Raw genomic sequence first — 24,019 nt, forward strand, 5'->3', positions numbered from 1 at the left:
TTGATGATGATGCATTAAGACCCATGGGCCAAATCTTTGTTTTGTACATAAAGATTTATTGAAACGCAGCAACACCATGCATTCACATATTGTCTGTGGCTGCCTTCATGCTGGGCTGAGTAGTCATGACAGACTGTATGGCCCATAAAGCCTAAGACATTTACCGTTTGGCTCTTTACAGAAAAGTCTTGCAGACTTTGAGTTAGAGAATCAGTTTAAAATCAAGGCTTAATTGGGAAAACTGTTTGGAGTTGAGCCTCGTACTGGAGTCCCATGTGTCTCTTTGCCTTTTTTAGTGGATGAGTGTGCCTTGAACTAGAAAAGGCAGTATCAGTGGCAGGTAAGGGCCCAAATGCTGGAGTCAGATTGAGTGTAAATCTCAGCTGTGTGACCAAGGCGAGTTATTCCCCTTTCTGCGCCTCGTGTCCCCCTCTGTGAAACGAAGCACGTACCTCCACCACCCCCTAGGATCGTGCGGGGATAGAAGATCACCCACTGTGGCCCTGAGAACCAAGTGTGACACTGCTGCTGCTGGCATGGTCGTTTTAACTTTCTGCAGGTGTCGTGTCGTGTTTTCCCCTTTGGACAGGTGAGGTACAGAAAAGGTGGCAGTACCCCAACTTTTGAGGCAGTTGAGCTCTTTGAACAGAGCACTTCACATTTCTTCTCTAATTGGTTTTCCCCTTCTCTGAAGTGACTAGCAAACTTGTTACTTCCCACCTTCTAGGACTGCAGACAGATTTGCTTTATGGTTCAACACCTAAGAGTAGCTGTCAAAGAATTGGCGTCAAGGTTCTGTATGGGGTAGAGTTTTGAGGCGTGATTTTTACTCACTTGAGCCAGATAGGAGAAGCAATGGCATCTTAAGCTTGCCCAGCAACAGTACGAGGATCCATTTACACGTCCAAACCGACTGTCCCAGAGAAGTGTTGTCCTCAGGTCTGACTAAAATTGTATTAGAATCAGCCCACCACTTCTAAAGGGTCTTTTTCTCTTCTGTGTTCGCATGTCAGTTTGGAGAGTTTTCCCACTTACTGTTCTGCCCATTTCCCTCCTCTAAGAATACTTGGATTCCTGATGGATGTTATATGCTGCAAGTCATCTGTCCCGACATTTTCTCCTTGACTGCTACTTTCGGTCTTTTCAGGTTTGACAGTTTGAGAAACAAATATGTAGCTCAGGCTCAGAAGAGACGTTTGAAAAACCCTCCTCGAGCTCTTAGTGTGGTCAGCAAGTGCTTGCCAAACAGGCAGGGCCAACGCGACAGGTCCCAGTAGGGCTCAGAATGAGGCTGAGAGTCCCTCCGGCCTGTCGTGCTGCTTCCAATGACAGCATTTTGGATTTAATGCATATTTAGCAGCAAAATAATGCACTGTGAAAATGTGCGAATGCACAGTTGCCCGAGAGACTAGAGAGGCTGAGAAAAGGAGTGTGAAGAACATAATGGATGTTTAAGAAACTTCCATGAAAGGAGAGAAAAAACTCAAGGGAGAACATTAGTGCCAAAGCATAACTTGCAATTTGGGAACTTGTTGTACTTGAACTGCACTTTTGAACTTGTAGAGTGTTGAGTGGCAGCCTGGCCCATTGGACCTTAGAGCTGCTCAGACGTGACTGGCTCCCACCCCTGCACCATGTACTTTTCACCATGTGCTGGAGTACTTTCTTCATTTCCCTGAGTCTTCATTTTGTAATCTAGGAAAGTGGGCACGTTATGTACCTCACAGGGTTATTGTGAGGACTGAGTGCAAACAGGTTTGTCAGGGTGTCTAGTACATTAACTTAGTACATAATAGGAGCTGAAAAAGTAATTGGCTTCCCCTCTCTACCCAGTGAATTCCTACGAGAGCTGTCATTTACATGGTTCCTGTGTCTGCTGATTCGCATTTGGTTCATGATGCCGTTGACCTTTTTATACCAACACTTTAGCCCACAGATCATTTTCCCCCAGTGTGTCCTTTTAATTTTTTTGTTTCCATCTCTGCAGAGGTACATGAGAAACAAGACCCGGGGATAAGCAACCTTTTCTTAGTGGGGCCCAAATGCCAAAGGGTGAGAAATGTGAGCTGGGTCAGCAGTTGGCTGGGACTCCTTGGGGAGGACCCATTTGTCATATAGTTGCACCAACTTGTGTTTCAAAGGGTGGCAGGCAGGGGAGTGAAGAATCAGACACTGGATGCAATTCAGAAGTGCTGTTCGAGCCTGTGGCTCTAGAGAACTGTGCTTTTCTGGGTGAAGTTAAGTGACCTCAGACTATCAGACCTGCCACTGGATGTGGCCCTGTGAGTATCTTCTGGAATGCCAGTCATTGCAGCTCTACTCTTTGGACCTCAGTGCCATTGACACCTCAAGCAAGTTGGATAGATAAATATTTAAGCCCTTTAACTTCTCTGAGATAAGAGTGCTAGAAGAGGAAGTCACTGGCGGCTGCGTTTGGGGACTCTGATGGGGCTGGATGAGAGTTTGGATGCTCAGAGGACAGGAGTCGGACTGTGCAAAGGTGCCAGGCGAATACCCTCAGGAGTTGGTTGTTCAGCTCAATTCTCCAGTACTGGCAGGTGCAAGTCCTTCTGCAAATCAATACAAGAAAGATGGCAGGGTATGATCTGAACTAAAAAAAAATGCTCTCCCTCATAGGGTGTATGGCATTAGGGTACAGGGGATGGACGTGAGCGTTTTTAGACAGACCTTGCTCAGTCCTCTAAACCTTACTTACTGGGGGATCGTGGTCCAGCATGCTCTGTTGTTTATTCTTAGTTTCCCCACCTACAAATGGAGTTGATAATGCCTACTCTGTGGGGTTACTTTCAATGATTTAATAAAGGAAGCACAGCGCCTGTAGCATCCAGTGCAATACTTGTCAGCCTTCAAATGACAGCTGCTAATACTCTAGCCATCGTCACCAGTGTTAGACTTCAGACTTGTGCTGTGAACACTCAGAGTGCCTGGGTAGGACCCCGGATAAAGGTTCTAATCAGATGCTTTGTAACGAAGAATCTATTCTCACTTTTGGGGGGTGGCTTTTCTCCTTTGCCCTTTTCTCTCCACTTCATTGTTTTCAGAACTCAAGTTTCCCCTGGCTGGGTTTAGAGCTCTGACCTGCGCCGTGGGCTGGAGGAGACTGCCGGGAACAGAGCCGCACTCAAACCACAGAGAGCTGCCCCACTCCACGCTGCACGCCCATTTTTCATTCAGCTTGCATTTCTCATTCTATTCCCTTTGTGGCCTGCTGAGGACAGGATGGGAAGCATGGGTCACAGCTGCATTAAAGAGGAATTTATATCACACCTGGAGGGGCACCTCCTGGCAGGGAGGCTGATTAGAACCTGGTATTAGTCTTGGGAGAAAGCTGTCTCTTCTAGTGGTTTTTCAGGGTTGATTCTGCCTCATCTCCCTTATCAACAGTGTGTGTGTTTGTGTCCGGGCTGGGGCCTGGATTTTAGAATTTGCACCTCCTTCTCTTCACATGGGGCATAGTGTAATGTCACTCTTTAAAATCATGAACTGAATTAAAAACATATCACTGAATTGTACTATCATGCTGAATTGGCAGAAAGAAGCCTAAAAATTCGTGACTGATTTTTTTATTCCATACATTATAAATCTGTCAAACAGGTTTGACCATTTCTTAGTTAAGATTCTGTAATCCACAGAATCTAATTCCTACCTATGTTAATGAGCGATCCAATAAAATTGAATGGCAACCACTATATACTATTTAGGAAAAAATCGTCTTTATTAGCCCAACCTCCAGGGGAAATATTTCTGTAAACGCATTTTGGGCCTTGTTATAATTCCTTTGGGTCTATAATGCGTGAGTGTGCTTTGGACCAACCCGCTGTGTCCATGTCCCCAGGTTCAGCATAATGGGATTTTAAGGGGCCACATCATTAACCTCTGAAAAATGGAAAAAGCCTTGGAAAAATGAACAGTGAAGCACTGTGTCATAGCAACTGCCTTTAGCAAAATCGAATCTGCTGATAAATTATGGGATAGATTTTGGGGTGTTTCAGTTATAGAATGAAAAAGTAAGATGTCCATGACTTCTTTATTTTTGTTGATTTTTGGGGGGGTCATAAAAGACGATTGTTTACCTTTACTTGGAGGATAGTGTAACATTTTTCCCTCTGTTCTCACCATCCCTCTTCCCTGTCCCCAGGTGGTGCATACGAAGTCAAACAGCACCGATTCTTCCGTTCTTTGGACTGGAACAGTTTGCTGAGACAGAAGGCAGAATTTATTCCCCAACTGGAATCTGAAGATGACACAAGTTATTTTGATAGTATGTGCATTATCTGACATAAAACATTACAGAAAATTACCTCTACCTTTCATAGAACCTTCCAGTCTAGACCTTATGAGTTGTCGGGTTTTTTTTTTTAAGATTTTTATTTATTTATTTTTAGAGAGAGGAGAAGGGAAGGAGAAAGAGAGAGAGAAACATCATGTGTGGTTGCCTCTCATGTGCCCCCTACTGGGGACCTGGCCTGCAACCCAGGCATGTGCTCTGACTGGGAATTGAACCCGTGACTCTTTGTTTTGCAGTCTGGTGTTCAATCCACTGAGCCACACTAGCCAGGGCTAGAACCTATGAGTTCTTAATCGTAATGTTGCTCTGATACAGAAACTGATAATTAAAATAATAAAATTAAAAGCTGAAATCCTGAGTAATTGGAGCTGTTCCCAAACATTTCTCTGTAGCTCGGTCAGAGAAGTATCATCACATGGAGACTGAGGAAGAAGATGACACCAATGATGAAGACTTTAACGTGGAAATCAGGCAGTTTTCCTCGTGTTCACATAGGTTCTCAAAGGTAAGTGAAATGTGGTCTAGACATACGGGGGCTCTCTGAGGGGCTCTGCCACTGGCTAGGTGGTTGGTACCCCTAAACAGCTGGACACAATTACAAAAGTCACCTACAGTATTTTGGAGCTTGGAATCCCTGTACTTAAAACCCCTTCTTGTTTAGGGAAGGTGCTCCTACACGTTCATAGTCCAGAGTCCCTGTCTCTCAGGAGTGTATTCCTCTGTTTTATTCTCTGTAGCGTCCTCTATTTTTTCTTGGAGACACAGACTTGCTACTCCTGTGTGTTCGAGTACATTGCAGCAGTATATATGCTGCCTTTGCCCTGCGTGCCCTGGCAGCGGAGGCGCGCCCCCCCCTTTCTGTCATGGTGTAAGGAAGAATGTCGGGCTCAGTGTGTGCGGAGCCTTCTAGCATTACGTGGATTCCAACACGAGGAACCAGGCTTAGTCCTTGACATAGGCTGAGACCACTGGGGATAGTTGATTGTGGAATTTGAAAGTCTGGTAACCAATGATAGAAAATGTAAGTTATTTTAAAGAAGCAGTAGGAAGTGAAACTAGCATTTCAGACCTGGTAGAAGATAATAAATTGATGTTTGAGAAAGATGCTGCTTTTTATTCACAGTGGTAAGATGAAAACAAGCAATCAAAACAAAGAAGGCTGGTGTTTGTGAGACGGGGCAGCAGGGCCCTGGGAAGGTGGAGATGAACCGCGAAGGCATCCTGCCTCCCTTTGCCATTTTCAGTAGCTACGCACTGGCCGTTGCCATGGCATTTCACACGATTGCTATTTGGCTCTTCTGTAGTGCTTACTGTGCCTTTCTCTGAGTGACTACCTAAAATGCATCCGCCAACTGGCCAGCACAGCTCTCCCTGTTTATAGAAAGGATGTGGAGAGGCAGGGAATTTCCCTGGAGGGCGTGGTGGCAAGTGCCCTGGAGCCAGGGCCTGAGTGTTGACATCACCGAGTGCTGGTTTTCCCCAGCACCTATTGTCTGCTCTAGAAAAGCTGGCCCCTAAACTCTGTTTCCTCCGTGCTGCCTCGTGTTCTTCAGCTACTTTCCTGCCAACCCCAGTAGAGACAGGCGGTCTGAGGGCCATATCCCTGAGAGCAGCAAAAGGCTGGGTCGGGCTGTAGGAAATGCTTCCTGGACTGGCCTCTCAGCTTCCTGGTCCACCTTCTATCTTTCCCGTGGGATAGCAGAGCTCTGACGCCCTTCAGAAATCCCAGTATCAACAACAAAGCTGCCTCTCTGTGTATGTAATTTACAAGCCAAACAGATACCTCTGACTCACAACCAAATACGGACTGCATATCGCCTCCCTCCCTGCCCCCCCCCACACACACACATCTGAAACAGATAATTTATTCTTCTCTTTGCACTCAATTCCAATTCATTTTCTCCTTCCCACCACTAACTGGTGGCCATTAAATCTTTTTCTGACTTTTTCTGATTGACTTCATGGTTAAAAAGTAATCTAAGATGCGCATTGATCCCCAGGCCTAGAAACCCCAACACCACTATAGATTTTGTTTGCAGATACAAAGTTCATTACAAGATACGGTGAGAGAGTGATGAGTTCCTAGCTTCCCACTCTGAAAGAAAAAAAAAATTATACATCGACCACTCCTTTCAGGACTCAAGTAAACAGCATTAGAAAGTACCTTCTAGACTCAGCCCCCAGTTCAAACTTTAGTCATACTGTCAGGCTTTTCTTCCAAGATTTGGATGTTTTTCCTGACAGACACCTCTAAGAAGATACCAGCAAGCACTGACTTTTTGCATTCCAGGTTTTCAGCAGCAGAGATCCCATAACTCAGAACCCAGGAGAAGGGAAGGAAGACCCCGGGGACAAAACCAGAAGCACAACTCTACCATCCACGGAGACATTGAGCTGGAGCTCGGAATATTCTGAGATGTATGTGAAATGCCTGTTAAGAAATATAAGCAGTGGCTCTTGGAGCAGTGGTTCTTAAACCTGAGTGCTCGTCGGAGTCGCCGGGAGGGTCCATAAAAACACAGGATGGGGGGCCGTCCTCGGGTGTCTGATCCTCAGATCTGGGATGGGGGCCTAGAGTGGGCCTCTGCCCAGTTCCCAGGCGATGCTGATCTGTGGGTCTGCAGACCAGTTAGAGAACCACTGCACTAGGCGAATCTTGGTCAAGCTTAATTAACTAAGTTCCATTTTTGGTGTGGTTTCTTACAAAATTCACCCCGAGCAGTTTCCTGGTATGTATGTACATATGACTTTGTTTTTGCTTTCCATTAAGGCAACAGTTATCCACATCCAACTCTTCAGATACTGAAAGCAACAGACGTAAACTCAGTTCTGGCCTGCTTCCCAAGCTGGCTGTTTCAGCAGAGGCAGAAGCCCCTCCCTGCCCCGGGGACCTCCGAGAGGAACCAGAAAAGCCGGCCCTGCCTCCTGCTGAGTGTGCTCAGGAGGAGCCTGAGGTCACCACCCCAGCCAGCACCATCAGCAGCTCCACCCTGTCAGGTAAGCCCTGGAGGTGGTACCTGCCACCCAGACATGATTTCAGGAGTGGCTGTGGGTGCTGAGTCCTGCAGCTGGTGGCCTAGCCAGGTGTGGATGATGGTACAGCATTTTATGCTGCTAGACTCCAACTTCTTGAGCTGGGGGAATGAGCTCCTAAAAAGTAAGATCAGATGTCTCAGATCCCTCCTGAGTGCATGGCCACGCAACAAACCCATTCATGCTTCAAGTCAACCCGAGAGCCCGCCTTAGCTTTCACGGCTGGGTTTCAGTGGGATCCTCTGGCGACCTACGGAACACACTAAGGAGACACGTTCGCTGTTGTGGGTGCAAAGGCATGTCTGGTGGGGTTGCAGCTAACTCAGGAGTAAGGGACAGCATCAAATAGTCGCATGGTCAACATTCCCCTCAAAAATATCTTAAATCACCTGGAAGGTGTAGCAGAAAGCTGGTTTTCCCTCTTGTGTTGAAATATGTGGTCGGCGTGGAGTTAGTTTTTGTTAAGGGGCCAAACCTAATAACAGTAACCTCTCCACACTAGACTCTCGGTGAGTGCAGCAAGGCACTTACCACTGTGGTTTTCACAGATCTCTTCCTTCCATCTGGGACTGGGAGGAGAGTCAGAAAAACCAGCACAGTGCGATTGGGGTTTTCTGTGCCTATGAAACAAGTCCACTGCGGACCAGAGTTACCTTCCCGGTTCCTGGGCAACTGGAGCAAGAAACTCCTGAGACAACTTCGATTGTTCTAGAGGCAGCCAAGGGGCTTGGGCCTTTTCTGTGGGAACATTTCGTAATGTTACTTTGGTGTGAAGTAACCTTCCTGACAACAGGAACAGTGTCTTCCTGGGTTTTTTTAAATGCTCAACGTATCACAGATACTTGCTGGCCCTTAATAACGGAGGTGTCCTCCTTAGGTCACCAGCCTTTCACTTCCCTCAGAGCAAGCCCTTAAAGTGCATTTAAAATATTATTGCTTTATAAAAATTTTATGCACAGCATAAATCCTCCTACAGAGCAATGTACATTTATGCTTTTAAAAAAATAAAACATGGATATGGCTTAGGGTTTCTATAATTAGTGTTTTCTTTAAACTATATGCAATATGTTATTGATAACCATGAATATTCCAAGATGGTTCATGAACATTTTTTTAAACTAAATATTCCCAGTGTACAACTTTTAAAAATCATTTTAAGACAACAGATTTCGTAGGCCAGGTTTACTTTAGCCTCATTAAGCAAGTTGGTTCACACCTACCCGACAGGGGAGACGCCAGGCTCACAGGTGTGGTTTTCGGGGCGAGGCCTGTGCATTGCACTCTGGATGTGCCGGCCCCTGCGATTCCCCAAGCACGGGCACTCGGCTGCATCGTTTGTGGTAGTGGCGGACTGCGTTGGTGCTCTTCCCTGGGGGAAAACGTTGGGTTCTAGGGGGGAGACTTGACTTGGGGTGGTGAACACACAATGTAATACACAGATAATGAATTACAGAGTTGTACACCAGAATCCAGTATAATTTTATTAACCAACATCACCACACTAAATCCGATAAGAAGATCTGGTTCTTTGGAGGAACTTCATATACACTTATGGTTTATCCTGGGGAAAACTAATGTTGGTTTTTTCCTTTTTTCTCTTCACCTCAGTTCTGTTTCTGATAGGATAATTCCGTTTGGCCTGACCCTATGAAGCCAACAGAGCGACAGTGTAGAAATAGTGGGGAAACAACGTAGTAATCGTGGATTCCTGACCATTTTTAGTTCACCTCGGTGATCAAATCAAGTGTAGATACCTCAGAATTTTATATCTTCATTTACTAAGTTCTCTGTCTGTTTCTTAGTTTCTTACTTCAGATGAAATATATTTACCTCCATTTTAAATTTATTCTTAATGTGGCGAACTATTGGTGGTCTCTTAGCCTCCTCAGCCCACGCACTGTCAGAAAGGTGGGAGGTAAAGGGAGAGGAATTGTGTCCAAGCATTTGATAGATGACTTTCGTAATTAAAAAAAAAATTTGCGTAGGTCCTGCCATGCGTTTTGATTAATAGATTTAAACCACCTTTTTTCTGGCTCCCCCACACGCTCACTAAAAATAACCAAAGACCTCGGGCTGCACAGAATGGAGACGTGCGGATTTGCTCCTAGCCAAGGGTAATTAAGGAATCTGAAAGCCGTGACTGTAGTAAAATTAAATTTGTTGATTTTTATATTGCTCCACCATCAAAAAGAAAGAACCCTTGACATTTCCAGAGCACTAAGGTGACATTATCCACCTCTGGCAGAAAAGAAGCGTGTGCTTTTATGTACAGTGCTACGGAATGAGACAGGAGAGGCAGGGGGAGATGGAAAAAGAGAACACAGTATATTCACACCCTGGCATTTGGGGAAGTATAGCTTTATACCCGCTTCTCTTTTTTCATGACTACATTGTATTTGAAAAAGGGAAAAGTAAAAGTGACGTCTTAGGCACAGTGCTCAATTGCATCCAACAAATTATTCACTGTAAAGAGATTCAGCTTTTCATTTTATGCTTGTCAATGATCTTACCCAAACCAAATTAGAAGGGAGAAGGGAATGTGTAACTTACCCAGAAGTAAGCTAAAGGTTTCTGAGGTGAGATTTTTGATTTGTGAAGTGGTTTTTTATCAAGTCCTTCAGCAATAGAGCTTCCTTTGGAATGAGTGGAATAGGTATGCCGTTCAGCGAGACTGAGTTGGGCATAGAGAAAGATTGTTGGTATTTGCCTGAAGATCGTCTTCCTTTGCAGGTCAGAGGGGTGTCACTTGGAGGCCTGCGAGTCTTTTCCCACACCCACAGCACGGTAGATGGTCGTGACTGCGCCGTGCACAGCCCCTCTCCCAGGTCACAGGCTTCCCTTGGCTTGGACCCCCACCCAGAGTCTGCGCCACCTCCCGCGACCCAGGGCCAGACCAGCTGTGCAGTCGAGTGGTGCACATGTGGCAGTGTGACAGAAATGGGAGTTCAGTCTAATTAAGCCTGACTCTTTCCAAGGCGAAGAATGTCATATGGTCAGCACTTTAAAATGTGCTGGCTGGTCTTTCAAAGGATCATTTATAATGCTATTAAATCCTCTGTATAGATTATATATCTTAAGGTGATGATAGTGTAGATGATAAAGTACAGGCTTACAGCATTTAGAAGTAAAAATGAAATAAGCATTTTTTTTAAAGAACAGATTTAGTATCTGTGATTTTAAAAAGAAAGAAAAAAACCCTGATAGCCTGTGGAAGAAAGAGTGGTAGAAACCAACGGGGGGCTATTCAGGTTTCCTCCAGGGAGCTCAGTGTGCTTCTCTGCTCAAGAACTTCTCACTTAGGGGCTGTGCGGGCACCAGCCAACATCAGTGACTTGATTTCTGCATCCTCCCATGTGGGTATATTCTCTTATGATCCTCTGCTGAAGGAGGTCCTCATTTTTTAACTAAAAATAACTTCCAGTTGACGTTAAAAGTTGACATTAAAAATAAGGCAGGGTTGGCTTGGAGGGGAAGGGATCATCTTCTCCCTGGTCCAGTATCTTTAGGGCAGATTAGCATATAACCAACCACACACTGTGTAGATTAAAAGCCAGGAAGATGTAGTGAGCCACCGAGTAAAGACTAAAATAGCCAGTTCCACCCTTGTCTTGTCCTATGGAATGTACCAGGAGCTTAGAGTGAAAGGTGTGAGAAGTCAAAGGAGACACTTTCAGTACTTTCTGCAAGTTACATACCTAAGCTTAGTGTGAGGCGTGTACTAGGAAGATGCTAGGAGATGACGCAGGCTTACGTCAGCATGGAGTGATTAAATGACGGCTATAGATCAAAAAGCACTATTAACAGCATTCCTAGTGATGATGTTGTTACCAGAGGGTGGTACACAGTAGGTGGTCATGTTGTTCATTTGCTTCACGACATGGTGGAGTAGGGGGAGAGTTGTCTGTACAAGTGTTGTAAAATACACCCTCTGGAAAGTGATTACGCTAGTGAAATGGAGTCATTGATTGAAAATTAGCAGACTTAGTATACAAGCAGAAGACGCCTGAACGGGCACCTCTTTCATCTTTCCTCCTCCACGTCACTTTCTCAGACAAGTCATGTGTTTTTGATGTTTGCTGGCCCCATTGGATCAAGAGCCACGTGGGAGTGCGTTTCCCAGTGTTTGTCCTTCCTTCTCTCTCTTCCCCTTTCCCACCTCTCCTACCCCCCCCCATTTTCTTGAACGTGTTTATTCCTTCTTCTTTGAACAGTTGGCAGTTTTTCAGAGCACTTGGATCAGATAAATGGACGGAGCGAGTGTGTGGACAGTACAGATAACTCCTCAAAGCCATCCAGTGAACCCGCTTCTCACATGGCTCGGCAGCGCTTAGAAAGCACAGAGAAAAAGAAAATCTCGGGGAAAGTCACAAAGTCCCTTTCTGCCAGTGCCCTGTCCCTCATGATCCCAGGAGGTAGAGCAACATCTGCTTGCATGAAATGGTGTGGTTTGTGCATGTGGCCTGTCCCCCTCCCGCAGTTTGGAAGGCCTGTTGAGGTCCAAGATTGCTTGAAGCAACAAGGAAGGGGTCCCAGCCCAGCTCCCAGGGAGCTCGTGGCCTCATTTCCTCTCGCTTCTTTCTGCATCAGGAGATGAGGCAGCCTTCCTTCCCACAAAGCCGTATTTCTTTTGTCTCCTTTCCTTTTCTTTTCTCCCCCTTCAAAGTGAAGTGATATATTTTCCTCCTGAATAATTTTTCTTCCCTACACTGTGTATCGTTTATATACTTTACAGAGCTGTTCACGACATCTGTGTTGGAGAACTAAGTATAGTTTTTCTCATCTAATTAATGAGGAAATAGACACAGAAAACATAAGTTTTTATTTCTGGGGATGCAGAGAGTCGCAGACAGCACTGGAATTTTCAGTTTTCCCAGCGATGTCTGTTGAGCTGTGCTTCCTCCTGCTGGTAGTCAAGTCGATTCCTGGCCTGAATTAGAAAACTGGGCTGAAGTATGGTTTTGTTGAATCGCAGTATTTCTCTGCAACCTGGTTTTGCCTCCAGTCATCACTAAGTCTGTAGCAGTGCCACTGCCAGAGATGAAACACACGCCCTCGTGGCTGTTACGGCTTGTCACTCAAGTGATGGCAATGGAATGGAACTGGCCATTGAATTATATTGCAGATGATTTGCATTTGGAAGAATCCAGACCATGTATAAAAGGATTATTTACATTTTTGAAATTTCAAATTTGGGCAGAAAGAAACTGGATATCAACAAATGCTTATTGGGGGGTAGCACTCTGCCATATTCTGTTTCTGGGCGGCATCGCATTTAGCACCAGAAAACAAACCGGTCTCCCTAGGGTAAGTGACTGTTCCCACCCGAAGGCAATGGCCCCAGCGCAGCTATATCAGGGAGGTAAGTGCACCCTGTGGTCCAGTCCACCTTGCAAGCTGGAGAGAAAGCCCACATCTTGGTAAAGTGGGGCAGTTATTCAGTCTGGGGAGAAAAACTATCATGAGGTAACCAAGGCCTGGCTTTTCAGCAATTTGGATCTGTACGTCCACCCTCTCCTCTGCTTGCATGCTTTGAAGTTGTTTGCCCACCAGCGTGTGGCTTTTCACCTGGCCTCTTGAGTAGACAGAAAGTAGCCAGCAAAAGAGCACCAAATGCCACATGAGGTAGGAGCATGAAGGGACACGAATGGTGACATATGTAGCTCATTGTGAAAGAGCGTGTGAGCACTTTCCACTCGCTGTGGCCACGTGGCTACTCACCACACTGGTGACCCCACAGTGCTGGCACTGTGGGGCTTGGCTCTGCCTGAGCTCACACTGAAACCTCACTGTCTCTTAGAGTTTATTCTTGTTCACACACACACACACACACACACACACACACACACACACAATTTCCCATGACCAGTGAAAATCTGTTTAGATTCACATAACTGGAACATTGTTATGAATGACAAATTAAAAGGTATTTGCTTATAAAACAAGCAAAACTGAGTTAAGAATTGGTGTTTTGGAATGTGAACTGAGTTCCTCTTAAAATTTCTGTATTTCACCTGCATTATCCTCTCAAAAACCTTCTTAGAAATGTAGGTACTATATGAAGAGAATCACTTGTAACCATAGTAATAAGGAGTGATTCTTTTATAAAGAAATTACCATTTCAGTGCCTTCTTGATCCAATTTTTTTCATCAGCAGTAGTTCAATAGTACTGTAAAAAGCAGCTGGTAAATTGAAACTCTTTCCTGGTCATGGGTGTTTGAAAAGGACTGCATTAAAGTTGTTAAGCGCACGATTTGGAGCCTGAGACTTTTCCTACAGTCCACACACTGTTCTCCGTGGGAGTGGACTCAAAATTCATGCGGCTATGGTTTGTTTCTTTAGTTAGGATAAAATGCATTAAATCATATCACAGCCAGTTAGTAGCTAAGTTTTGTGTGTGTTTTAATTAGCAGAGAGAACTAAGAAAGTATAACTTCAGATTATTAAATGAAAGCTAATTAAAATGGAGACACTTTTAAAGTTTCCTTGCCAGGCTTCTATTTTGATATTCATACCACTTACCAGTAGAAATATTTTTATATTATTTCTTCTCTATTTTTTCATTAGACGTGAATGAATTTGTTTTGCCACCGTGTTCCCAGTCCCAGCAGGGCCGGCTGCATGCGCGTCAGTGTGGCCGGGATCGGTTCTGACGACTGGCTTCTGTGTTGCAGACATGTTCACTGTTTCTCCACTGGGAAGTCCAATGTCACCCCACTCCCTGTCCTCGGACCCTTCTTCTTCACGGGACTCCTCTCCCAGCCGAGACTCCTCAGCGGCCTCTGCCAGTCCCCATCAGCCTGTGGTCATCCACAGCTCAGGGAAGAACTACGGCTTCACCATCCGAGCCATCCGGGTGTACGTGGGTGACAGTGACATCTACACGGTGCACCACATCGTTTGGGTGAGTGCGTAGTCTCTTATCCTTGCCACTTTTCATCCCCAGCCAGACTGGAACAGGGGGGATTTGGCTGAGACAGAGCGTAGAGCAAATGTGTTTTCTGCAGAGCAGGCATTTGGGGCCCGTTCCATTTTCCATTAGTGCTCTTTCCCTTTCTCTATATGGTAAAATTGAATTTAGCAAAAACTTATCCTTTCTCATAGTTCTGTCCCGGTTTTGCATTTGATTGCTCACTCTTTGCATCAAGCTGTGGAAAGAATCAGAGGCAGTCCTGTTTCTATCCTTCTTTTAGTCTTTCTTTTGTTCTTTCTTTTTACTGGACTTCTTTTTTAAAAAAACTACCTTCTCAAATCACCTGAATTTTTTTTTGAGGCCCCACAGGAATGATCCTGTTTTAGGATGATGACATAGAAACAGTAACCATGCCCTTTTGGTCTCCTCTTAGGAGCTTAGGGTCGCTTGCCGATTAACTCAGAATGGGCTGCCCTGGGAACGGTGGGCATTAGCGTTGCCGTTTGTTCACTTTCAAATACATCCTCCCCTCTTGGACTTTAGAATGTGGAAGAAGGAAGTCCAGCATGCCAGGCGGGCCTGAAGGCTGGGGATCTGATCACACACGTCAATGGAGAACCAGTGCATGGCCTCGTCCACACGGAAGTAATAGAGCTCTTGCTAAAGGTACTGTCCCTTGTGTGTCCTGATCACACGGGTGAGGCGTGGAGCTGGTACCACGGATTCCGTGCCTGTGTTCTAGAGTCGTCTCTGGCACAGCAGTCTCATCAGCAGTCTCAGGTTTACTGTTACAGACAGAGATAAGACTTCTCTGATTTTATATCATGAAAAACATGTCCTGATGTCTGCAGAATCACTTCCTAATTTAATTTTGCTTCTTGCTCTAAATTACAAATAATAAGAGTTCTTCATGTATGTACTTCACAAAGGAAAATCTTTTTGGAAATCAACTACAGGTGATTGTCTTCAGGAATTTAGGAGGTTTTATTCTAGTATAGTAGAAGACAAAATGGAATTAAACCATGGGTCTGATTGGAAAGTTTAATCTGAGAGTTGGATTTCCTTGGAAAGATGGGATTGTGAACATAAACACGTGTACAGTAAACTATAAAAATAGGTGATAATGAAAGAAGGGGTCCAGCCATCATTAACTCCCCCCCATACAAATGGCTTTGAGTGGAGATTAACTTCTGTTTGAAATGTAAGCTGGATAAAGCCTAGGGAGTATGAAGATCACAGGAAGCATGAAAACAGTAGAAAGAATCTGACACTGATCCTCTCTGTTTTGAAGTTATTTGCTTTACCACCTGCTCATTCTAGAATATAAAGCTATAGCTCCAAATACAGATCTGAGTAAAACAAATAAAGATGAATTTGAGCTTGATATTACTTTTTTTTTCCCCAGGAAAAGAAAGACTACTTTTTCTGAGATTAGAAACACAGTGTCTCTGGTGGGAGGACCATTCTACGGATCAGTAGATTTGGGGGTGACCTCTTACTCCGTGAGCCCTGGAAAGGGCTACCAGACACTGAGGAGTGAGTCCGAGCTTAGATAACCAGAGGCCTATTGTGAGCCCAAGCACATGCTCATATATGTCATTTAAATCACTGTATTCAGACCATTTCTAGAGCACTGGCTCCGAGACAGGTACCCTAGTAGACACCAGTAACATGAGGATGAAGGTATAGTCCTTGCCCTCAAGAAGTATAGAAGATGTAGAAGCTGTATAAACAGATAAAATACCACCAGCTTCATTATCCAGGGCTGTAGCAGAGGGAGGAATTGTACACTTTGGGAGAAAAACATTCAGTGCATGAAAAGAGGCATCACAGAAAATGATGTTTAACTGAAACTTGAAAATGAGCAATTCAGGAGGTACTGCAAGGAAGTGGGTGTGTAAAGCCTTTTGAAAATAGTTCAGTTAAGTGACTTTTTTCTTTCCTTCTCCCTCATTCCCCCAGCCAACACAAGAGAGTCCTCCAGACATTCTGAGTCTGGCCTAGGTTCTGAAAGTAGTAATAGCAAGTATGTTCTAAGGTCCAGTGCAAAGTAGTACACCACAAAAAAGTCCTTGCCATTGATTAATTCCCAGCTTTAATGAGGTTTTGGCCTTGGGCTGGGGCCGGGATGTGTAGTCGTCCTGACTCACAGGCTATTAGAGCTGTAGTTAGAACTGTTCCTCTAATTGCAGACAGTTTTCTCACAAATGCAGGCTATTGATCACCAGACTGGCTGGGGCTAAATGTCAAGAGAACATTGTTGAGGCATTGACAGGGGTGGAAATCAGCTTACAGTCATGCTGAACATGTAGCAAACCTGCTGGCCATCCTGCAGGAGAGATGCAGAATTACTATGAAAACTTCCCATGAAATCCCAGCATTTACCCAGATCCTGATATATAGGTGGGTTCTCAATAGATGTTCGTGGAGTTGAGATGAATGATGGGGATGTCCTTTGCTTGCTGACCGAAAGCTATCATAGGAGGAGCCAAGTGCCACACAACTGCTTATCTTGTGTCTTGACTCCTGTCTTGCTGTAGATGCCATTTAGTTTGATAATAAAAGCCTTAAGATGCATGGACTTAGTTAACACTTTTGCAGTATGGCTACTGAGTAGAAACGCACCACTTCTGGTAGCTCCCTGGATACAGGTTCATTCACCATCTATCTATGGTAATATTCTTTGTCCAGCTGGCATGGAACAGCTCCCTCTGAGTGTCCAAGGAATGGGAGGCGGAGAAAGATTGCTGAGTCTGAGATCCCGTAGCTGTGAGAGCCCTTGATAGGACCCCAGAACTCCCCAAGACAAAATTCAAGGAGAGACGCAAGACTCAGGTGTCTGACTAGCCACTGCCCTCACAGTGCCCAGGGGTGCCCCATTGCTGGCCCACAGGTAGACCCTTTGTAAAGGCGGGAGGAGAGTGTGTCCCTCTTTCTACTATATCCAATACGTGACCCTCCCCAGTGGGTCGGGGACCGCAATGGTAGGCAGACAGAGGTGCTGTCTCTTCGTACAAAGCTCCTTGAGCTTTTCTAGTTCACTTTGACCCTTCATTTTGGTAAGAAATCTCTGTTTTCACAAGTGCGCTTCTCTTCGGTGTTGTCAGTCCTACTAGTTCTTTGCCTTCTCTCGGCATCAGCAGTTAAGGGAAGGTCAAAGGGATTGTTCTCATTCTTTGTAACAGCGCTGGGTTATGTACAGCCAGGCTCCTGCCACAGCATATCTTCATATCATTTCATATTTCTGCTTTGAAAATCAGAAGGAAAAATAATAAACCGAAATGTAAATCTTTAGAAAATAGGCATTTATTTTACTGAGACCTGGTTGACCATTTTCATCATTTATTTTATAAAGTATTCTAATATGAGTCAGGATTTTCAAACCCCTCTTCCTGCTTCTGTGAAATTTGAATGTACATGTCTCCTAAAGGTCTCCAGCAAGGTCTCTGAGCAGAATCACAGGATCCTATTAGTAACATGATCCATTTACATCGTCTGGCTCCAGAGCGCTTTCCTTCCTGCATCTGGGCCGGTGTCTCTGAAATGGCTCGGGTGGGCTGTGGTGGAGGGCCTCTGGCAGCCCCCAGAGCCCTGGCATGCTCTGTCGCAGATCCAAGCAGGGTATCCTGCCTCTTGTTCACGAAGGAGGCCCTCAAGAGGAGCAACCAGTGTAACGAAACAAAGAGGATACGAGGGATTTCATTATCTTCCCAGTGAACTGTGTAATCATACAGCTTTCTTTTAAATCCACCCAGCGCTCTTCTTCAGTGTGTAAAGTGACTGGTGTCAACACCGGGCTCCTAGGTGCCGTTACTGGTCGGACATCAGGGTGTGCTCAGGTGCTGCTTGCATGACCTCTTATACTTCAAACCACTTTATGAGATCTCTGGGCAGCCTTAGAAAAAGGGGGAAGAGCCATCACTTCGGGCTGTGTGCACACGTACAGTGCTTATGTATCATTTGGATTGTGAGTACAGTAAGCATATGCCATGTTTGCCCATGGCTTCTCTGTAGTGGTGGATAGAGAACATCCTGACCTGGTCTTATCCCCGGCTCACAGGATAACCTGCCTGGCTGAGCCTCTCTCCCTAATCCAGGAAACTCTACTCACCCAGGTTGCTTTCTTAGGATAGCATTAGTTTAAGTCCCCAATGCATAAGAGAAGCCCTAAAACTTCATCAGCCCCTTCTTCAAAAATTTCATTTCCTTGAACTCTGGGGAACCTCCGGATACTGAAGTGGGGACCAGCAAGTAGCCTGTTACCACCCTCACATAATTGCTGAGCTCCAACATGCACTGGGTACTGCAAGGGTCCCACGAAAAACAACACAGAAGAGCAGGAAGCCTTGGCTGGGTGGCTCAGTTGGCTAGAGTGTCATCTCAGTACATGAAGGTTGCAGGTTCAGTCTCCAATCAGGGCACATACAAGAGTCGACCAATGAATGCAATAAAATGGAACAGCAATTCAGTGTTTCTCTCTCTCTCTCTAAAAACCAATAAATAAGAAATTAGGAGTAATAAGAAATAGAGAGTGCTTTACATGAATATGTTCTAGGAATCCTCATGCCCTGGGATGTAGGAACAATGAATATAAATGGCCCATTTTATAGATGAAGAGATAAGAGCAGGGAGAAGCTAGTCAAGCAGCCCACGCTTGTCTGCTGGGAAGGAGCAGAAGAGGGTTTGTACCCCTGCAGTGTGGACACGGGCTGTCCTTGGAAGCACTACACCAGAGTGCTCATACAGTAAGTTCTCCAGCTGCCAGTAACTTACCGTCTAATGTTCACAGGGGAAGACGGGCAATTCCAGGCTGCCATCGAAATGCTAAATGTAAACAGCAGACTGCACACATGGCCCAAGTTCGGAAAGAGCCATGGCCTCCCACCGGGGTGGGCGGATGTGAGAAGTTAGGGGTCACCTGTGCAGGGCTGTGAGGGCTGGCGTTAGTACGTGGGAAGGGAAGGCACGGCAGTGCACGTAAAACAGAATTTATGGAAACAGGGCAGGAGAGCCCCAAGTAAAGCCATGTGGCGGGAGCGCAGGTTCAGAAGAGAGGTGAAATGTGCAGGGGGTGGGGGGAGGGCTGGATCTGGAGGGTGTGAATTAGGGCAAAGAAAGATGCAGCCACGCAGGAAGAGTGCCATTCCCCGTGTGTGATTTGCACAATTGTTTCCACAATTTTTCTGGCTCAAGAAGTACTCAAGGCCAACAGATAACTAACATAGAGCCCGAGTGAGAGAAGTGATTGGATAGACCGACTTCTGTTATTGTGTCAGTTCAGCCAGTGTAAAATCATCTCCCTTCCACTAATCACACAATACAGTGAAAGAGAACTAACAGAACGTTTAACAGTCTGCTGGCCTGTTTTCTGTTGTTTTTAAACAAGTATCACAGACTCTTCTCTGGCAAGAGGTTGCCCATTCTCTAAAAGGATGTACTGAGGATGAAGCCACCCAGTTAGCCACATTATGCCGTTTAGGCAGCACTCGCTGTAGCTGATGGGCCCACCAGGTGGCAGGCTTTCTACTTTCCTTCCATTCTCTGTGAACTTATCTTCCCGTCATTTATCAGCTTCATGGCCGTTAATGTTTCTAACCAAATATTGGTGCTCAGCATCTTTTGTGTCTGTATTTCCCTGTAGGGGCATTATCTCTTGTTGTATTTCCATACATAGGAACGAGAAAAAGACAGCTGGGTTTGGTTTTTATAGGCAAAGGGGACATTTGAACAGAGAGGCTAGCGATGTGCTCTGATTTAGCATCCCTGGTTATAACTCTTTTCTGACAAATGTTCAGCATTTATATTATATTTATTTTATAAAATATTTCTGATATTTCATATCTCCTTAACGTCTTCCTGACAATCTGATACTTTGAGTGTTCCTCCCATCAGCCAGCTCTTTTGCAAGAAGCAGAGGGGCCGGACCGGGCGGGTGGTGGGAGTGAGGGCAGGGCAGCCGTTGGGCTCTCCTGCTGGGCGCTGTGACCCTGGGAAGGGAGCCTCCATGTCTCTGAAGGTGTTTTCCTGTCTATCATAATGCAAGGATGCATAACAACCCCTTCCTACCTCAAATGATTGTAAAAACTAACTCTCGTGACCTGGTAGTGAAAATAAAGTGAACAGACATGCATGGTAAACACTTTAATATTTAGAATGCACTTTAAAAATACCAGGTGGCCTTGTTTTGTCTTCTTATAGATATGTCAAAGTCAGTGTTGATTATGTTAGCAAAGGATAGCCCGGAATCAGACTGGGGCCGCTCCCACGACCCAGTGACCACTGTGGCCGTGTGTCCACTCTGCTTGTAAGCGTGGGAAAGACGGAAACACTTCAGTGAAAGATAAGCTCCAGCCACCGCGTTTGCTGCCCTTTTCCTTCACCTGAGGTGTAGAGGAAACTAAAATGTTTGTGTGACTTCACTCAATCTGTGAAGAGAAAGAAGGCCACCTTCCAAATAGCCTGTGTTGGTAGCCCTTTCTACTTACAAGAATCTTCCACTTAAATCTAAATAGAATGTCGGGCTCTCCTATCAGGTAAAGGTTTATTTGTCAAGTTCTGGCATTTGTATATGGAAAAATACAATGTATTCTTTCATAATGAAAAATAATTTTTCTTGTTCATGTTTAAACACATTTCCCTAAAATATTTTTATAATTATGACATTAGATATGGAATTATTTACATACTCTTAAATACATAAAGAACTCTAAAATCAGCAATAAAATACTGAGACTTTCAGGTACTAAATTAGATATAAAATATGAACAAATCACTCCCTAAAGAAATACAAATGAACAAAATCTGTGAGACAACATTCAGCCTGTTAATTGCCCAAGAATGAAGATCAAAACTTAATAAAACTTTTCCTTATAAAATTGGTAATTTGTTCAGTGGTATTAAGTTCTGAGAAGCCTGTGGTGAGACAGGCACTGGGGGGTGGCTTGCAGGAGCATAAACTGACCTAAACTTTCTGGGAAACGGTGTATCCGCAGGTACCAATGTCTTCATGACGTTCAGATAGGCCCTTTCTTTGACTCAGTATGTGGAGTCTAATTAATCTAAGGAGCATGTCAGAGGTTAGGACATGTATCACTGTGAAGATATTTATTTCAACTCTTACAAGAATTGAAAAGTAGGAAACAGTAGCAGTAGGAAAGTAGTTAAATTTTGATCCACCCACCTCATGGAATATTGTAATGCAGCCAATTAAAATATGTTCTGAAGGAACATTCAGTGATAAAAGGGAAAGTTTTTCAAAGCTATACAATGTGAAAGGAAACAATATAAAAGTAAGTATTAGATTGATTTAAAATTAAAATTATGGATGAAGTATGTCTATCTGTATATGCATAATTTATACTTGCTTGAAAAAAGGCCTGCCGAAAATATCCTGAAATATTACCAGTGTTAACTGGGTGGTTGGCTTCTCGATGATTATTATTTTTTTAAAATTTATACCTTCCTATTTTCTTCTTATAATGGCTTTATTACTGCCCAGACTGGGGCACAGAGTAGATGGAAACATGGAAACAATCCTTTTTTAGTCTTCTTTTTGATGCCCCATTGCTTAGGACCACCTGGAGCTGAACTGCTAGGTATCTTTCATGATTAGGCATTTTATTTTTATTTATTTATCTACTTATTTTTTAGATTCTTTTTTTTTAGAGAGAGGGGAAGGGAGGACGAGAGAGAAGAGAAACATCAGTGTATAGTTGTCTCTCACATGCTCCCAACTGGGCACCTGGCCCACGGCCCAGTCATGTACCCCGACTGGAAATCAAACTGGGCACCTTTCAGTTCGCAGGCCAGCACTCAGTCCACGGAGCCACCCTGGCCTGGGCATAGGCCCAGGATTTGTAAAGGGCCCTCCTCCTGCCCTGGCTGGTGCGGCTCAGTTGGTTGGAGCATCGTCCTGTACACCAGAAGGTCACAGGCAATGGTTCTTTCTCACCCTTCCCTTTTCTCTAAAATCGGTAAGTGTGTCCACAGGTGAGGATTGAAAAAACTAAATTAATTTTAAAAAAATGAAAGGCTCTTCTTCTTATACTTCTCATCTTTTCAAGGTAATCAGGGTCATTTTTTTACTTTAAAAGAACATATTTCTCCCCTGGTTATTAAGGAATTCCGAAGAGATGATTGACGCTGGAATACAGGGGATCGGTCCTGCCTGCCCGCCCCAGGCCCCCCGCAGCCTGGCTGCTGACCCCATTCTCTAGCCCGCACCCCGGGCCCGCCCAGTTAGCCCCTGCCCCGGGACCCAGTGGAAGGGCGCAGAAAGCCCCGAGGAACCGCCTCACCACACACGACCTGGTGGAAGAAAGGCTGTTTCATACTCACTGGCATAAACTTTCCAGCTCAGCAAGCTGACAGGTTTTATGGTGACAGAAAAGGAACCTTTTAAAATGATGAAAAATAAAAGTCGCATTCAATTTTGATACTCTTTGATTTCTAGGTCAAAGGAAAAACACAAAAATGAGAAAAAAGAAAAATAAATCAACCAAGGAGGCAGCCCCTGGGCACACTATTTATACTTAATACATATGGATGAAGCTAGCTGTTATTTATAGAGCCTTCCAGTGTGTCACACGGGGTGCAGGAGGCTTTGACAACTCCATTCCAGGTGTGCGCCTCCGGGGAGCCCCCAGGAGACAGGTGGGGTTCTGCTGACATGTAGCACAGGAAGTAGAGGCCCAGGGAGGGGACGCAAGCTGCCCAGGTCCCAGAGCCTGCCCTCTTAAAGAAACCTTGCCCTCCGCCCCCACCCACTCCGTGTTCTCCAGGACTTCACCGCGTAAAGGGTCACTTAGAAACGATCCTTTAGAAGTCCCTTTGTGTGTACATCCTCGTGTGTCTTTGTCTTTGACTCTCTCTCTTCCGTCTTTGTTTCATTACAGCATGTCCCGTTAATATCACCTCACTTTTTTTACAGAGTGGGAATAAGGTGTCAATCACTACTACCCCGTTTGAAAACACATCAATCAAAACGGGACCGGCCCGGAGAAACAGCTATAAGAGCCGGATGGTGAGGCGGAGCAAGAAGTCTAAGAAGAAGGAAAGTCTAGAAAGGTTGGTGAGCACAGTATTCCTTGTGAATTTAGTGGGCACCCACGTCAGAGGAAAGGCACTCCCCACCTAATCTAAATGTTTATGTACGAGAGATTTTGTGTTGTGCTTCACATATATGTACACATGAAGGTCCATATTCACGAGAGCATTCTTTTTCACTGTGAAGAGGTTTCTGTAGTTACGGACATTGTAGAGCTCAGGTTGCTCTGTCTCGTGTGAGAACTGGAAAAGCCCTTTGGTGTTTCTTAAGCCTCTAGACTTCACTGGAGTTGAATTTGAGGAACTGGACCTTCCAGCAGTTTTGAACATTAAATTTACATTTAATAATGTCCTTTACACTATGGAAAACCAGTTGGTATATTCAAGTGCCAGATATTCTGGAATAACTATATTTTCAAAAGCATCCAGGTAAGCCTGGAAATAGAAGGGCTTTGTTTTCTCGACTCAAAACCTAGCCAGGTTCCCCATTTGCTGCCCGAGAGGATCGTGAACATCTTCTGTGCAAGACGCTAGCAGGATGCAGTGTGTCAGAGAGCTGAGGGGGCAGCTTAGCCAGGCTGCCGTCCGGACCCACTCCCTCGCCGGTGCCACAGCCTCTCTCCTTTACCCCCTGGGATCTGATGTGCGATCTTGTTCAGAGGAGTTTTGATGATAAACCAATGGAAAAGGAGTGCTCCTCAGCTCCAGGGAAGACAAAGTT

At 44.9% G+C, this 24,019-nt stretch overlaps 1 protein-coding gene and 1 non-coding gene across 12 annotated transcripts in view; both read left to right on the forward strand.

Annotated features, from left to right (window-relative positions):
- MAST4 (microtubule associated serine/threonine kinase family member 4) overlaps window positions 1-24,019 on the forward strand; it is a 524,826-nt gene that overhangs the window by 494,515 nt on the left and 6,292 nt on the right. For 8 of the 11 annotated variants that reach the window (XM_053657255.1, XM_053657256.1, XM_053657257.1 and 5 more), the window contains 8 exons: window positions 4,160-4,282; window positions 4,702-4,814; window positions 6,600-6,727; window positions 7,080-7,306; window positions 11,554-11,754; window positions 14,015-14,244; window positions 14,797-14,919; window positions 23,183-23,319. In XM_053657255.1, coding sequence (XP_053513230.1) covers window positions 4,160-4,282; window positions 4,702-4,814; window positions 6,600-6,727; window positions 7,080-7,306; window positions 11,554-11,754; window positions 14,015-14,244; window positions 14,797-14,919; window positions 23,183-23,319 — 1,282 coding nt within the window. The remainder of the gene's footprint in view (window positions 1-4,159; window positions 4,283-4,701; window positions 4,815-6,599; window positions 6,728-7,079; window positions 7,307-11,553; window positions 11,755-14,014; window positions 14,245-14,796; window positions 14,920-23,182; window positions 23,320-24,019) is intronic. The other 3 variants (XM_037150788.2, XM_037150791.2, XM_037150795.2) reach the window with 1 other exon arrangement.
- On the forward strand, window positions 8,555-8,714 carry LOC119053319 (U1 spliceosomal RNA). The gene has a single exon (XR_005083269.2). It is a non-coding gene; the product is annotated as a U1 spliceosomal RNA (small nuclear RNA).

The sequence above is a fragment of the Artibeus jamaicensis genome, unplaced genomic scaffold (genome assembly GCF_021234435.1).
Source record: "Artibeus jamaicensis isolate MK-2021 breed Jamaican fruit bat unplaced genomic scaffold, CSHL_Jam_final scaffold_369, whole genome shotgun sequence".
Classification (NCBI taxonomy): Eukaryota; Metazoa; Chordata; class Mammalia; order Chiroptera; family Phyllostomidae; genus Artibeus; species Artibeus jamaicensis.